This window comes from Arvicanthis niloticus, chromosome 3 (genome assembly GCF_011762505.2).
Source record: "Arvicanthis niloticus isolate mArvNil1 chromosome 3, mArvNil1.pat.X, whole genome shotgun sequence".
Classification (NCBI taxonomy): domain Eukaryota; kingdom Metazoa; phylum Chordata; class Mammalia; order Rodentia; family Muridae; genus Arvicanthis; species Arvicanthis niloticus.
The window spans coordinates 23216684-23233318 of NC_047660.1; the positions used below are offsets into that span (position 1 = coordinate 23216684).

Here is a 16635-nt window from a genome sequence, read left to right on the forward strand (position 1 = left end):
CACACTGTTTACATGTATTCAGTTATCACACCACAAATACATACAATTATTATGAGTCAATAAAAGATAAAAAAAAAAAAAAAAAGACAACTCCTTTGACCATATGGCCATTAGCTCAGGCTTGAAAAATAAAGACAAATTATCAATTTAGCTTTTCTCTACTAAGCTACAAAAACAAACCAAAATCAATGCTGCCCCCACCCTATCTGCCAACAAAAGCAAAACAAAGTCAAACATGGAAGGCATCTCCAGCCTTGGATGAGCCATTTCCTTAGAACTGCTTGTTTTTCTTATGTCCTATCTTTCCTAAACACCCAGTCCATCTGTCTCCTTTAGGAGAGAGCAGCAATGTTTAATCGTCTTCATTCTTTTCTTCAGATCATCGTGTAATATGTTTCAGCCTCTGGCTGATCAAGTTCTAGCTCCTTACCCCAAGGTTTGGAGATAACACAATCATGTATGGTGCTATACTCTGTACATGACATAAGCTCAGTGAGAGTTCCAGTGTTCCGCTGAGTGACAGCAATGGGAGGTGACTGGATCACTGCTATCAGTTGATGGTGGGAGAGAAGGCTAAAATGAACAAACTGAGGTGTGAACACTTTGAAGAAGTGTGAACAGTGAGGTCTGAAGACAACGGAATATGAACCCAGTAAAGTGTGAATACACTAAAAACACATTTAAGTAAGAACACATGGAAGTATGAGTACATTGAAGTATGTCCATACTTCAGTATAGACACGCCAAAGCAGAAATTTATATAAATAAATGTATGCATTATGCACTGTGGACAACTGGTGTGAACACACTAAAATATGAGCACACTGGAGAAGTGCAAGCACACTGGAGAAGTGAGGGCACACTGGAGAAGTGTGGGCACACTGGAGAAGCTTCTGATGAAATCTGCTGCCACTGCTGACTTTGCTTGGCCTGTCCTTATACATGCATTTAGTTGCTATTTCTGGTCTTTATTGGTTTGGCATAATCTAATAGTTCTTTGATGTTTTTTTCCCCCTCTGTGACTCACATTCAGCATCAGTTTTAGCTTTTAAACCTCATCTTCCACTGTGAACACTACATTTTGGAACGTAGCTTACTTCAGGGTATACGCTCTCTCTGACTTGTATTCAAAACATTCCATTCTGGTCTCAGTTTTAGTTTCTTGATATGTGAATGATAAGTTCAATCACCTATTAAATTTAGATCAAAGTATCACCAATATTGTTACTTCTGACCATAACCTAATAGTATTTTCTCTTGGCCACTGCATATTTCAAGAGACTTGGAGCTTTTTAGGTGGGGTGTGTGTGTGTGTGTGTGTGTGTGTATTTTGTCATAAGCTACTATTGTTGAAAGGGAGTCATAAAAAAGAAAGTTAAAAAGAGGGTTAGAAAGAAGTCATTTACTCATTTCTTCTTTACAATGATCAGGGCTAGAAAAGAATGAGTGTATAGAACTTTTTGCTATGCAAGCTTGATAACCAGAGTTTAATTTGCATCACCAATGTGGAAAAGCCTGATGTGGAGGCGCACATCTGTAAACCCAGCACCCCTTGGGCAAGATGAGAGGCACAGCCAGGACAACTGCTAGCACAGCAGCAGAAAATTGTCCTTTGACTTCCAAATGTGCACTTGTCATGTATGTCCCACAACCTCCATACAAACCTTAAAAAAAGAAAATACAGATAAGTATACTTATTCTTTTAAAATATATTCAATAAACTCTTCAAATAATACACATTTCATTCTTTAAAAATAAAAGACACTCTGAAGTTGACAAGTTTCTTTAGCACATAACAGATATGAGAGTGTGGCAGAAAAAGCCAAAAGGGCATTTACACATAGATAAAATATCTTTATGATGAGATATTTTATTGCTTCATACAAGACAGAGATTTATGTGCAGGAAACAAGAAAGGTATTACAGAATTTAAAGAAGATGTTGAAAAGAATGTGGCAAAAGCAGAACAGAACAGTTCTACTGTGTTCTCTGAAGTGTAGATAAAATGATTCTAAAGAAATTCAAATGGCTGGGCAGAATGGTCCAGACTGAGGCAGGAGGGCACTAAGTTTGGTGCCTGCCTGGAATACATAGTGATATCCTGTTACAAATTCAAGTTATGCAACTCAAATTCAAGGAGTTAGCATTCCACAGACTGGAGAACTGAGAGTAAGCACTGCTCCTGTGAAGTGGGAATAAACTTAGCCCACAGCTCTTGAGAGGCTTCTGTGCAGACTGTGAAGGCAAAGGGACTACATGGTAAGACAGAAATAACCATACTGTATCTGGCTAGGCTGACCGGCCAGCAACTCCTGGGATCGACCTTTCTCTAGGTCCCGAGTGCTAGGACTGCAAGCGAGCATTTGCTACTCCACTTGGCTTTCTATTAGGCTGCTAGGGACTAAACTCAGGTCCTCGTCCTTGAGGGGAAGCCTATACTGATGAAACTATTTTCCTATGCCTTAAATATCAAATATTATTTAGAAAAGATGGCTATTTTGAGGAGTAATCTTTTTCAGTCAGTTTATTATTAGTATTTTGTGGTGGTGCTAGGGGATGAATGTAGGGCTTCATGCATAACCGACAAGTATTTTGCATTGCAATGCAAGCTTTAACTAAATTGTTCAGGCTGCAATCCATGCAGTCCTTACCCTGCAATCCTCTTGTCAACAGTCTTGTGTAACTGGCCCATGTCACCAGCCATAAACAAAAAAATTCCTCTTTTGAGTTTTATATAGAATAACCAAAAGGCATGGAGGGGTAACCTAGAGCCTGTCTTTTAGCTGTCTCCTTATCCCAGGTGTACTAGGTTGGGAGCATTCTGTAACTGTTCCCCAATAGCGTACTTAGTATAATATCCTTGACTTGAAAACATTTAAAAGAGCTTAAAAGAAGAATTTATAATAGCTCAAGATTATTTATCCTTTGAATATTCTCTGTCATGAATTCACAGACCTTTACATGGAAAAAACCTCTAACTCTGTGTGGACCTGGGGATGTATCTCAGGGGCAGTGTAGGAGCACCGCTCAGTCTGCCACCCAGACTGCAAAAAGACCCCCTACCCCCAAAAATAGGAGAACAAAAAACAAGACAAAATCTACAACAACATCAAACCAACCAAAGCAATCAGTATTGTATGTTCGAGTTTTATAGCTTTTCACTATAACGAGTCTTTCCTTTTCTTTACCACTCACCTACACTTGTTTAATTTTAATGTTTTGCATATGTTTTACCACTGACTTACTATTTAACTTGTAGCAAGCACAATCATTGTTGATTAGAAATGCACAAGCCTGAAAAGCAATTATGGTTTCATTTAAGGAAATATTACCTTACCTACTCGGTGACTTTTTATTTTTTCAGTCATGTTGAATGTAAAAAGTACTGAATAGGTGTATAAGAGGAACAATGTAACAAGTTATTAAGAAACTTTCCACAGTGAAGTATGAACCAAAAAGGGTGACACACAAACAGAAATATGCAATTTGTGGGGGCCCTTTATAAAGCAAGTGCCCAAGGGGCACGTGGGATGTGAAATGCCTGACATCTTCCGAGAAATCACAAAGAACATATGAGTGAGACTCCCGGGAACATAAACATCCCAACCGTCAAAGAACGATCATTATACTGTGACTTCACTGGGAAGGAAGCAGCCTAACTGCAGGCTTTGTTCCCTTCGGCTAGGTGACATGCACTGCCACCAGAAATGGGTTATCTAGGGCAATGGAAGTCTGCTCAACTCTCAACTGAGTGTAGCTTTGTACACTCTAGGGGATTAGTAAGGAGTGATTGATTAATTTGGGTTATATACCACTTGACGTGACCATGGATCCCAGAAACTTTACTGAAAGAAACACTTGAAATGGACTGTAGACATGCTAGGTCTTAGGTGTCCTACAAATGCTTGCATTTCCCAGACACTAGATAAGCAGAGCTGCCGCGGCTACAGTTCTCACGTCTTGGATTTTTAGTAGTGGCCCTGTGCTAGACAAACTGCTTTGGCAGCTTACAAATGTGACCAGCCCTGTTTCTTTCTAAGTGGTTTTCTTTGGGAGCAGAGGCGGTCAGTCAAGACACTGCACATGCAGAAAGCCAAGGGTGTAGGAAAAGGGGAAAGGAGGGGGACTGGTAAAAGATGCTGTAATATTTTGGCTCTGGCTTCCTTTGGCTGGAGGATGCCAAGTTAGCCAAAGTGGTAGTCTTTGTGTTTTGTGTGTCCTGGAAAGGCTAAGAGGTATTGTGTTGCTTGCCACTTGTCTTTGTATTGGTTTGGCAGCTCTTCTGTGCATCCTCTTTATTGTGGAGATGTTAGTGGGTTCCTGCGTCCTCCACAGTTTATTCTCAATGCTCTGGCCAGCTGAGGTGGGTTGCTGTCATCTGCTGCTGCACTGAGTTATCGTCTACTGCACACTATCCGGCTGGTGCTCCACTCCAGCTGCCTTAGAGAAGTGAGAACTTTCCTTTTTTTAAAAAATATTATTTATTTATTTAATGTATATAAGTACACTGTAGCTGTCTTCAGACACACTAGAAGAGGGCATGGGGTTCCATTACAGATGGTTGTGAGCTACCATGTGGTTGCTGGGAATTGAACTCAGGACCGCTGGAAGAGCAGTCAGTGCTCTTAACCACTGAGCCATCGCTCTAGCCCTTTGGTTTGTTTTTTGTTTGTTTAAGATAGAGTCTCAATATGCAGAAATCACTATGCAGAGCAGGCAAAACCCAACTCATAGTCATCTGCCTGCCTCTAGCTCCTGAGTGCTAGGAAAAAAAAGCAGGGGCCGCCTTCTCTTCCTCTCCTCCTCTCCTCTCTTCTTCTCCCCTCTCCTCTGTCCCCTCCTCTCCCCTCCTTTCCTGTTTTCTCTCCTCCTCACTCCCCCCTCCCCTTCCCTTCTCCCCCTACCTCCTTAGACAGGATTGTCCTATGTGAGGACTGTCCTATGTACTTTAGGCTGGCCTCAAACTCAGTACTTTGTCCGTGGTTCCATCCTCCTGCCTCAGACTCCTAAGAACTAGGACTAGAGGTCCATGCCACTATGGCCAGCTAATCCATTGTACTTCACAACTACTGACTAGATGGCCATTTCAGAAGTTTCAGTGCATCATGTCAGGACAGATGTGATGGAATATGACCTCATGGTAGACAGAAGCCTCCGAGAACCTGGCTTGCTTGACCTCTTGGCAGTATGCTGGTGCTGACAGCATCCTTCGCTCTTAGTGGCATTACCTGTGCTTTCTCAGCTTGCCTTTCCTCCTGATGCTCTTTGTGATGTCAGTGGCTCTTCACTCTGTTGTGTTAGTGCTTCTGGAGATCCTGCCATGTACCTTTTTTGTTCTCATTCTATGTACTCTCATGAGTTAATCTGTTTCCATGTAAAAGAATTATGCTGTGACTCACATCTTTATATTTAAATAAGTTCTTTCTTGGGCTTAAAAACTCATGTTTTGACCTTGAAATGGATATATATATTCACGTAGATATTTACCTTTCTTCCCCAAGTTTATTCTTCCTTCTACCACCACAGACCTAGGATCAAGCCAAAAGCTGGCCATCAGCTCTCATTTCTCCCTCTGCATCAGCCCCTAAATCTAATGACTAAGTGCTGCGATGTGCTTTAAATCAGTCTATTTTGACTCACACCATCACCAGCAATCTAGTTCCAGTGAAATTCTGGACTAGCTTCCTAAGTGAGGATCTCACCACTCACTTACTCTAACTCCAAAGGCTGTGGGAATGGGGCTCTTACACCAGAGCCTAAAGCTTGGGACAGTATCAAAATACACACTTGGTCAACTAAAGACATTCTTCCAACTCTCAGGAGCTTATTTATGAGGACCTATAGTCTGCCCTCTTTAAATATATATCTACACACACACACACATACACACACACACACACACACGTATATATGAAAGGAGAGAGAAAAGTATTAAAAAAATTAAAGGTTTGGGGGTGTAGCTTAGCTCAATGACAGAGCACTTCCCCAAGAAATGAGGCCCTGAGCTTAACTCCCAGCACCACAACAGACAGACAGAGACAAACAGTTCAATAATAAAGAAAAGCAGAAACAGAATTTTCAGACATGATCATATTTCTCCTTCTCTTAAGGCAATATGAAAGGAAGAAAGTGGTAGACAGTAAGTGACTCTTGGTGACTCTCAGGGGACAGTTGTGGAATAGCTGGTCCAAGAGATCATAGTTCCTTCACTGAATGCTTCCAACTTCTAGTTTCTCAGCTCTGTTACTGCTAATAAGAACAGCACAGGGCCCATTTGTTTCCTTTTACCTGTTTCTTTCTAACCCTAACTGCTTAAGGTTTCTATTTTGTCTGTGTCATCAGGTGCCAGTCCTAGAGCAAGTGACGACATATAAAGGTAAGACCTGCTTGGAAGGGAAATAAAAAAGGGCACTGTAGAGCATCAAAAGTGGAAGACGGGGAAAAGATGGTAATACCTGGGTGAGATGTTCAGCTATGAGTTTTCCTGGCAATTAGGAAAAAAATGAAGTACATTGTTTTTATTTTCTGAAGAAAGAAAGAAGGAAGGCTATAAGTTCATTTATAGAGGCAAAACTTTCCTGGAAGTAATATAAACAATAATTCTCATGTTTTTGTTTTGTTTTTGTTTTGTCTAAATGGGACTAAGCATAAAAAACCAAGTTGACTTGCCTTTTGTTTTTTAAAAGGAAAAAATGTATTTTCTTATTTCTGCAGTATGTGAGCTGCACGTATATCGGCTCCAGTTTCACCATTAGCAGCTTCGTCTGTGCCAGCAGGGCCTGTGACAGAGGTGGAGTGCAGTGAGGGCTAAAGCAAGGGATCTGCGAGGCAGAGCTTAGTGACTTCCTAGAGCAGTTTTCCAAAACAGAGACATAGCATTGGACTTTGTGCTTTTATGATGTTCATCATAAAAGCTGAGATCATGACAATAATTTGCCTTGATGGAAGGAATTTTCTGAGACACCCTGTCTTTTCCTGCATTTTAGTCTCACTGAATACTGGAACAAAGCACGGGGACACAGACTGCAGAGATGTGGCCTGACATCCAATCACATTCACATACAGATTTTCCGTAAAGATGTCAAGACTAAAAATCATCTACCATATACCTCTGATATATACAACTATTTACGAATATAAATACTAAAACATTTCAGCATAAGAGGCCAATATATAATTTTATAAATTCATGTAAGATGAGAGGACACACTTTTTCTTGTTGTTGCTTGGGTCAGAATCTCATGTAGCCCAGGCTGGCCTTGGACCTGCTATGTAGCTGATAATGTCCTTGAACTTCTAATCTTCCTGCCTCCTCCCCCCAAATGCAAGCACACTTGGTTTTTATCAAGTTTTGGTTATTAAACATGGAGCCTCAGGCATGGCAGGAAAGCACTGCACCAGCTGAGCCACACCCCAGCTCTAGAGCAGACCTACTTCTCAACAGGTATTGTTCTGAGGGAACACTAACTTAGATAATGAAAACTTTGTGTGGTCAGACTCCAAATGTCTTAGAAATGACAATCTGCCCTACTTGGTGCCTTTCTTATTATTTACCAGCAGCTGTCAGTGTTTGACTTGGCTGTAACTCATGGTACATGAACGTGTAGAGGTACACAAGAACTTTAAGGCAGTGGTCTGCCTTAAAGGTGGACCTGGTGCCCTAACTCAGAACAGTATCTGTGGAACTTTAAAGTGTTTATTTGTTTTCTATCCGAATCATTAACTTAAACATTTGAAATTTAGCTGACTACAGTCATGACCTAACATTAAATGATCTCCCCAGGGCCGTCACTAGTATGAAGTAAGCCAATACCTTGGGTGCTGTTAATCAGGTTTTGTCATTGTGACCAAGTGCCTGAGAGGACAACTGAAGGGAAGATGGATTATCCTGGTTCACAGCCTTTTAGCTAGTATCTGAACTCGTGAAAAATGTGGCTTCGAGTTTAATGTATAAAATGTAGAAATAAAACTGCTTCTATAATTTTCGAAGTCTAGCATAATTCTTTAGAATTAAAAAATTTTAATTCTTGAGGCAGAATTGAGACTTAGCATTCTGAAAGGAAAGTCAGATAGAGATTTATGATGGATCAGAAACCTTTGGTTATGATTGATCTCTTACACAGTAAGAACACACACTGGATGGATAACTCAGGCTTCCATAGTGAGGAAATAATTACTGGAAGGCAGAATTCCAGGAAAAACGTGACGGTTGCACTGATGGCGAAGGCCTAGAATGCCCAAAGCTGGGAGAAAAAAGAGGCAGCAGCAAAGCAGCCTGGCCATCTGTCACTAACGGACCTATCTACCTCAAGGGTGTCTTCAACTGGACGGAGTCCAGAGGCTTGCAATGGAGCTCAGCTGAAAGTGTGCTAGCACACATCAGGTCCCGTGTTTGGTCCCAGCAGTCTAATAACTAGTCATGGCAGCACACACCTTGAAATCTTAGCACTTGGTAGGTGGAGGCAGGAGGATCATAAGTCCAACATTTGGCTACAATGTGTGCTTGAGACTAACCTGTGGTACATGAGCCTGTATCAAAAAGCAAGAAAATAAAATACAAATCAGCTCAGGACTCCCTTCTTATCCCTTGCTTTGTTTGTTAGTTTTTAAGAGTTTTACTGTTTAGGACAGTCTGCCTCAAATTCTCCATCTCCCACTCAGCACCTAGAGAGCTGCAGCACAGGCCATGGTTGCCATGGTCACTTCTTTACTGTGTCCACCATCTAAGAGAGCTTATTCCAAAAGCCATTTATTTATTTTTAATTAGATTCTAATTTGTGTGTGTGTGTCTCCCCCCCCCCGCCCCTGTGTGTGTATGTGTGTGTGAGCCTGCTTGACTGTATATGCACCATAGACATGCAGCTGCCCACAGGGCTGGAAGATGTCAAGATACCTACAACTGGAAGTGCATGCAGCTGTGAGCTGCCCATAGGCGGCCCAGGAACTGGGCCCGAATGTCTAAGCAAGCAAGTGCTCTTGACTGAGCCAACTCTCCAGCCCCATACCCATCTCTAGCAAAGACAACCCTCTAACTCCTCCAGCACCACTTCTAGGACAGGCACCTTTAAACTAGTTCCAGCAACAGTCTCCAGTTAATCTCTCAACAATATTCTTCCAGTGATTTCCTCCCACATAGTTGACAGACTTTTTCTACACCAGAAAGTACCTTTACTAATCTCATAAATCAGTGATTTCTTTTTAGACTCTTTGTTGCATAAAAATAAAACTGATAGAAACATTGTTGAAAAGAAGCAATGATTAAGATAGTTCACTGGAAAAATGCTTTAGGCTGAATCATTACATGTAGCAGATGTTGGTAAGGATACAGAGATACTAGAACTCTTATTATTGCAATATAAAGTACAAGAACACACTCACCCTAGAAACGTCGGGCAGCTTCTTACCAACATATGCTCACCCTGCATTTGTGCTCTAGCATGTATCCAAGGGAAACAGAGGCCCATGGTTTGCACAAATATCTACATACAACTTTTTAGAGTGGTTTTTATCTGTAGATTTGATAATATAGTTTAAAATGAAACATACAAACAAATACCGTAAATATGTAATCATAATCTAGATACAAAATTATAACTAGTATATTACATTGCACATTAATGCAAGAGTAAATTAAAAATTTAAATGTACCATAACATGACCTAAATAACTGTCAACTGATGAATGGATTAGTGCACTGTGCTGTAGATGGATAATATGGCATAGATCTCAGTTAATTAAAAAATGCTATGTGTGAAATGCTACATGTTGCTAATGTAATTTATATAACTTTCTATAAACGGTGGAACTACAGATAAAGAAAACAGGTTGACATTAAGGCACAGGACTGGGGAAAAGAAAGGAAGTCACCCCAAAGGGGGCATGAAGAATTTTTTTGGGTGGTGAGATTATTTTACATATTGACACTGGTAGTAGTAACAACTACATTTATTTGCCAAAAGAAATAGAAAAATTAATGCTTCCAAAGTTAAGTCATACTATGTATTTGTGTGTGTGTGTGTGTTTTGAGGTATGGTTTTCTCATGTACCTTAGGCCAACTTCAAACTTCCTATGTAGCTAAGGATGACCTTGCATTTCTGACCATTCTGCCCCTCTTGCCTGAGTGCTGGAATTATGAGTGTCACTATGCTCAGCTTTTACCTGGTGCTAAGGATGAAACCTAGGCCCTTGTGCATACCAGGCAAGCAATTTACCAACTGTGCTATATACCTGCCCTGTTTATATTATCTAATAAATCTAATGCAAACCACAAATAATCGGCCAGCATAAACTGGACTGGATGGATTTAAAGAGACAGAAGGGTAGAAGGAAGGGAGAGGTAGGGAGGTAAGGAGAAAAAGAATTCAAGGTTAGGTGAGTAGGAATGTGGGAAGAATCTGAGAGAAGGGTATGAATATGATCTAAATACACTGTATGAAATATTGTAAAGTTTATAAATTAAAAAAATTAGTTTCTCAAAGAATTAAAACCATTTGGTGAGCAACATTTAGGAAGTGGGAGGGTCAGAAGTACATAGTTATCCTTGGCTAGAGAGCTGGGGCCAGCCTCAGACTCATCAGACCACCACCGCAACAACAACCACAACCACCACAGCAACAATACAAAAAGAAAAAGTAAAAAAAAGCAGCACTTGAACTTAGTTAAAGCTCAGCGTGTCTGCTGTGTACTAAGGCTGGGCATGCTGTAATGGTAAGACAGAGGAACAGTGAGGAAACATGGTAAAAAGAAATAAAGCAGGTAGTGATTAAATAATGTACAAATCAGTGATTGAGATATAACAAATAATACCAGTGAACAAGAAACACATTCCAGAAGTGAGTTACCTCTACAAATAAAGTCCATCACAAATCAAATGTTATAAAAATGGAGAGATCACAGTGAGCTACAAACAGAAGTCACTGATGACCACAGGATACAAGGATCTAATTATCTTAACCTAAATATGCACTTGAAAAATGCTCAAAAGATGACAGACTATCACAAGGTGGGACAAGTACCTCACGGTGGTTTAGAAGCTGCTCCAAGTCCAATGCCATCTGGTTCTTCGTCTGCAGCAGGGCTGACTTTTCTTTATTTAAGTTGCTGTTAAAAACCCAAGTTTTAAAAAGTGATCATGTTGTGTGAATTTTGTTAAGAGACAAATAAATAGAATAAACATAAATCTGATGGTGTGAACTGAAGATAAATTGGGTTTGTAGTCAATAAAGACAGCAGAGCAGATACTGTTAGATTTGATGAGTGGCTTAGTTATTGAGCAAGGGGAATTTTTGACAGTTGGACTATCCTGTCTGCTGTGGGTACATAACCACTCTTTTATTGACTGCTTACTTCTGAAATGTTGAAAGAAAGTAAAGAGCAAGTATATATACATGGACAAACATTGAAACAAGATATTAGAAGTCAAATTGAAACATTTATCCCTATAACAGTAGTATTTTATAATTTGTCACATAGTAAATTATGAAGTATATAATTTAAATAAATAAGTCTACTGTAAACTCTGCAAAAAAATCATTTTGTCTCCAAATTCTTAGTTCCTCTTCAATTTCTATGTTTACATTGCAATTTTTCTTACTGATAAGTACTGATTTATGATACTGCCCATTATAAGGTCATATTAATATTCTAAGAAATGACTGAGCACTGCTTTATATTATCTGCAATTTTACTATTTAATGAACACAAATTAGTGGGAAGAATCAAATGAAAGTCTATATATTATCATTAGTAAAAACAATCTATGTGACCAGTTCTATAAGAATTGAGAAAAGCAATAATAAATCAAAGTGGCACAGTTCCTCAAATGTTGAGACAAAAATCTGCAAGGGTGAAATGAAGTTAATAGATGTATTTTGTTGTAAGATATCTTTAGGTTATATTTAGTGAAAAGTTATCAATTATCAAAATAATAGAAGGGTCTTTTTGAACTAAGATAACTTTTAGAAGAAAGATAAAGAGCATTGTGGAAAAATTGGTAAATCAAAGGATTTAAAAAACAAAAACAAAAAAAACCCTTCCCACCTACTTGTTAAGTCAACTTCCCCTTGAGGCCCATGTATCCTCTGAAGGAGAGGCTGGAGGCAGTTCCACCGGCTTCCTACTGTGCCATTCACTCAGCTGAGCCATGCAAATGCAGTGCTCCACTGAAACTCGTTTGCACTTCTGTAAAAGTGTAAACTGCTCATGGCTGTCAAAGGGATATGCGAATTACCTAGTGAATGATTCCATAAAGCGCTGAACACATAAAATTCTACATAAATGCTGTACACTATTACTAACCTAGATGAAAAACAGGCATCAGAGGAAAACAGTAATTAAATGCCAATAAAGGCAAGCAGCTCAGCAGAAAAACAAACTGGCAGGCAGAGGTAGGCGCCAGGGATCCTACTAAGCCTAGCCGTTGAAAAGAATTAAATGGTGTTCCACCAGGTTCTAAGGCATGGCAAGCATCTGATATTTCTGAAATGCTCAAATTCAAAGTGATTTATATTTTATCTGAAGATATATATTCCTCAAAATGAATGTAAAATCCAGTAAATAGAACTAGGTCTTTTCAAGGAGTGTTTACATTCTTTTACATATACACAATGGTTAAACACTTGCTCATATACAGTTCGTGCCCCCCCCCCCCAGCCCTGCTCTGTCTCAAACACTAAGCCCATGAAACAAAATACCATACAATGGGAATGGATTGTTGAAGTACTTAAAGGACCCTGACTGGACATTTTCTAGGAAGGCTTTATGTACAGTATTCAACCTTTAAGGACAACGCAAGGACTCCACAATTAAACAGCAAAGCAGACACACACTGGGTGGGGGAATAACACAGAGTATCTGTCCTGCATTTGAAAGAAAGCGGTTTGCACAAGCAACATGGATGCTTCAGACCACATTTCTGTGACTGGAAGATCTGGGGATATCCTTGCTATAACATATTTAAGTCACAAGGCACAACACCTTTAACATGGCCATTTCTAAAATTTCCGTGATCCACTGTCCTGAAAGCACTGATAGCACATAGATTTAGTCTTTAAGTAGTTTTTAACAGTGGAAACTTACTTTTAGAAATATAAACCTTGCATGTGTGACTCAGAAAGCTACAAACAAATCTCCTTAGGAGCATATCTATCTTGAACGGTATATTACAGCTGTAATTGTTCATTTCATTGTTAATTATTACTTAGAAATTCATGTTTATGGCTCTGTCTCACCTGCTATATGAAAACATATTCCTGATATATTGTACCTTAACTTCCTGGATCAATACAGTCTGGCTTAGCCTTGTGAGAGAAGTTGACAATGTAGTCTTTCTTCTCTAACTATTTAGTTAAGAATAAACTGAGAGCTTACAGACAGCAGGGAAAGAAAATTTATGCAAATCATTCTTTTTTCATGGTCCCTTCAGATCCAAAGTAGAGATCACACTGTATTTTCCAGACTGACTGTCTCTTGTGGCATGGTGGAGAGTTAACATGCTACTTTTAGAATAGATTACCACTTTAATGACAGGGGAATTCAAAGGAGTTACTAGCAACATCTTAATGTGAGCTTTCTGACATGCTTTGGATTTGATTTCAGTACATATTTACTCTAACCTTTCTGGATACCAAGCACACTGTATATAATAGTATGGCAGTATGGTACACTGGTAGAATGCTTGCCTGAATAAATTGTAAATATTTAAACTTGTAAGGGTTAAGGGTAGTATGGTATTATTTAATTTTCCAAGAGAATAATGAAGTTACTCAGTTCTTTGTTGGTTAAGACAAAGTCTCATGTAACCCAGGTGGGCCTCAAGCTCCTACATAGCTGAGGGTGACCATGAACTTAAAACTTATTAATTTGTGTGTGTGTGTGTATGTGTGTGTGTGTGTGTGTGTGTGTGTGAGAGAGAGACAGAGACAGAGACAGAGACAGAGAGAAACAGAGAGAGACAGAGAGACAGATATGGGCCAGTGTACCTGCCTATGTGGAAGCCACAGGAAGAGATAAGGTCTCCTCTCCTTCTGCCTGATTCCCTTGGATGGTCTCCTACTAAGCCTGGAGCTAGGGGCAGTGGGCAAGCTCCAGTGATCCTCCTTATTGCATCCCCACAGCAGTGATTACAGCTACATGTGGCCACACCTAGTTTTTTTTAGTTGTTAAGATGCATACTGGCATCTGAACTCAGGGCTTTGTGTTTGCACAGCGAGCATTCTTCCGCTCTGAGCCACGTCTCTAGCACTGTCACTGGCTTCTGGAGGTTGGACCACACCTCAGCACTTACACGTGTGCAGAGGCAGATAACAATCACACTACTTTGATTTTTCACAATGCTTCACCTGGGAGCAAGATATATCCCATCAAATATTAGTTCAGAATCTGTTAACATATATTGTGAATTTATGAAACACTACTTTGATAATCTGAGAATGGTGGTGCCTTCCTTTTGTGAGCTCAAGAACAACCTGGTTTAGGTAGTGGGTTCTAGGACAGCCAAGGCTACATAGTGAGACCCTGTTTCAAAAGTATTTTCTGGTAGCTAATCCCATGACTGACTTAGTTTTATAATTACTGTTGCCATAAATATAGTTTTTTTCCCCAAATTCAACATTCTTATTTTTAAGGTAATTATCCACACACTGAGTTGTCAAGAGTTAGATAAATACAAATAATGGCAATCACCTATGATATTTAGATATTATGCTATATCTATTATAAAAATTGTATGTTAATCTTCAGAATAACCATATGAATTAGGTATGTAAACACCACTTTCACAGATGAAGAAGCTGGCTGTATAGTTCAATACCATAGCCATTAGCCACTGTGAAATTTAAAATAAACATTAACTTAATTTAATGGAACTAGGAAATTTGTTTCTCAGTGACGTGGGAAGTGGCTATCATACTGGATAGTGCAGATATAGAAATTTTTTATTGTTGCAGAAAGTTTGATAACATAATAATACAGAGAGCTTTACTAACTTGCCCCAATTCAAAGAGAAGCCCTGGGCTACATTATAACTCATGTAATCTATATACAGAGTCAGTATGATGTATCCCCCAACTTTAGGAAGAGATCTTACTCACCCTACTTTTTAATTATGCATGTATGTATGAGTCTGTGTGTGGGTCTCTGTACATGTGAGTGTAGGCACCGCAGAGTCTGGAAGAGAGTGTAGGAGCCCCTAGGGCTGGGGCAGCTGGGAGCAAAGCCTTGTGGGTCCTGGAAATTAAACTCCTTTGTGTTTTCTGCAAGAGCAGCACACACTGTCAAGCACTATGCAGCTCTCTAGCCTGTTCAGTATACCTTAAGATAAAGGTCATTTATTATGTACTATTGTAAATGAGAAAAACTATAACCATATATCTGTCATGTCATTAACTGACTTTAATAAATACCCTACTCTATTTCGTGTCTCTTTCTTAGCTATGCTATTTAAGAAGTTACCCATGATCCAGGGCAGAGCATAGGAGGCAGTATAACATAATGGCTGAGACCATAACATAACATAATGGCTGAGACTGCAGAATTATCAAGTAGGGAGACCGGGATTCAACTTCAGTTCTACTGTCACATGGTATGTTCAGGGGATAAGCTGCTTACTTTCTCAAGAGATGAATTTATCTGTGTAATCTTTTCTAACAGCTAGCTATTATTTTTTTATGATAAACATTTCTAGCTACTTTGATTCTTAGAAAAATAGTATTTACAAATTATTTCAAGGCAAAGTGTATGAGGTATTTTTCTCTAGGTTTTAACAATCTGTTTTCCAAGATGATAAAGGTAAAATGATAGTATTATAAAATCTGTATTAAATATATAATACAATGACAAAAAGTTTCATCTTTAGTTTTATCCTCAGTTTTCCTAAAATAATGACACATATAGTAGATGATGAAAGACATAATTTCTGTTTGGAAGACATAGTGAAATCCATTAACTAGTTGAATTAATTTGTCAGAAATATTTTAAACTGGGTAGGAGAAATGGCTCATCTGTTAAGAGCACTGATTGCTATTCCACAGGTCATGAGTTCAATTCCCAGCAACCACATGGTGGCTCACAATCATCTATAATGGGGTTTGATGCCCTCTTCTGGTGTGTTTGAAGAGAGCAATGCTGTACTCACATACATGAAATAAATAAATCTTTGAAAAAAAATACTTTAAAGTTTTAACCAGTAATTTTAGAAATAAACTTTTATTTATTTTGATGTTTGCTATATATATCTGACTTTATTTTATTACCCCAAAATTAAGAACACAAATAAAGTTCTGGAACAATTATTTTAGTAGGAATGATAAGAGATAAAGAAGATTTGTATTGGAATCTTGTGGCTGGGGCAGACAATTAGCTGCTTTTCTCCTGTGAAGACACCATATCCTGAGACATCCTAGAGGAGCCACTGTACCCAGAGCAGCAGACACCTGGCTGGACTGCTCCCATGAAGATACCATATCCTGAAACATCCTAGAGGAGACATTGTACCCAGAGAAGCTGGAGTTCAGGATCACAGGATCACAGAGACATCTGGACCCTGAGGAATTCTGACACAAGCAAGATAACTGGAAAGACAGGCTCCAGTCAGAGACAGTGAGTGCAGGAAGCACTAGAGTTAACCAGATGGCGAA

At 39.3% G+C, this 16635-nt stretch overlaps 1 protein-coding gene across 4 annotated transcripts in view; it reads right to left on the minus strand.

Moving 5' to 3' along the window:
* Pibf1 (progesterone immunomodulatory binding factor 1) overlaps positions 1-16635 on the minus strand; it is a 159803-nt gene that overhangs the window by 18743 nt on the left and 124425 nt on the right. For 2 of the 4 annotated variants that reach the window (XM_076930667.1, XM_034499270.2), the window contains exon 16: positions 11017-11101. The exons of the other annotated variants lie outside the window; for them this stretch is intronic. In XM_076930667.1, coding sequence (XP_076786782.1) covers positions 11017-11101 — 85 coding nt within the window. The remainder of the gene's footprint in view (positions 1-11016; positions 11102-16635) is intronic. 4 annotated transcript variants of the gene reach the window in all.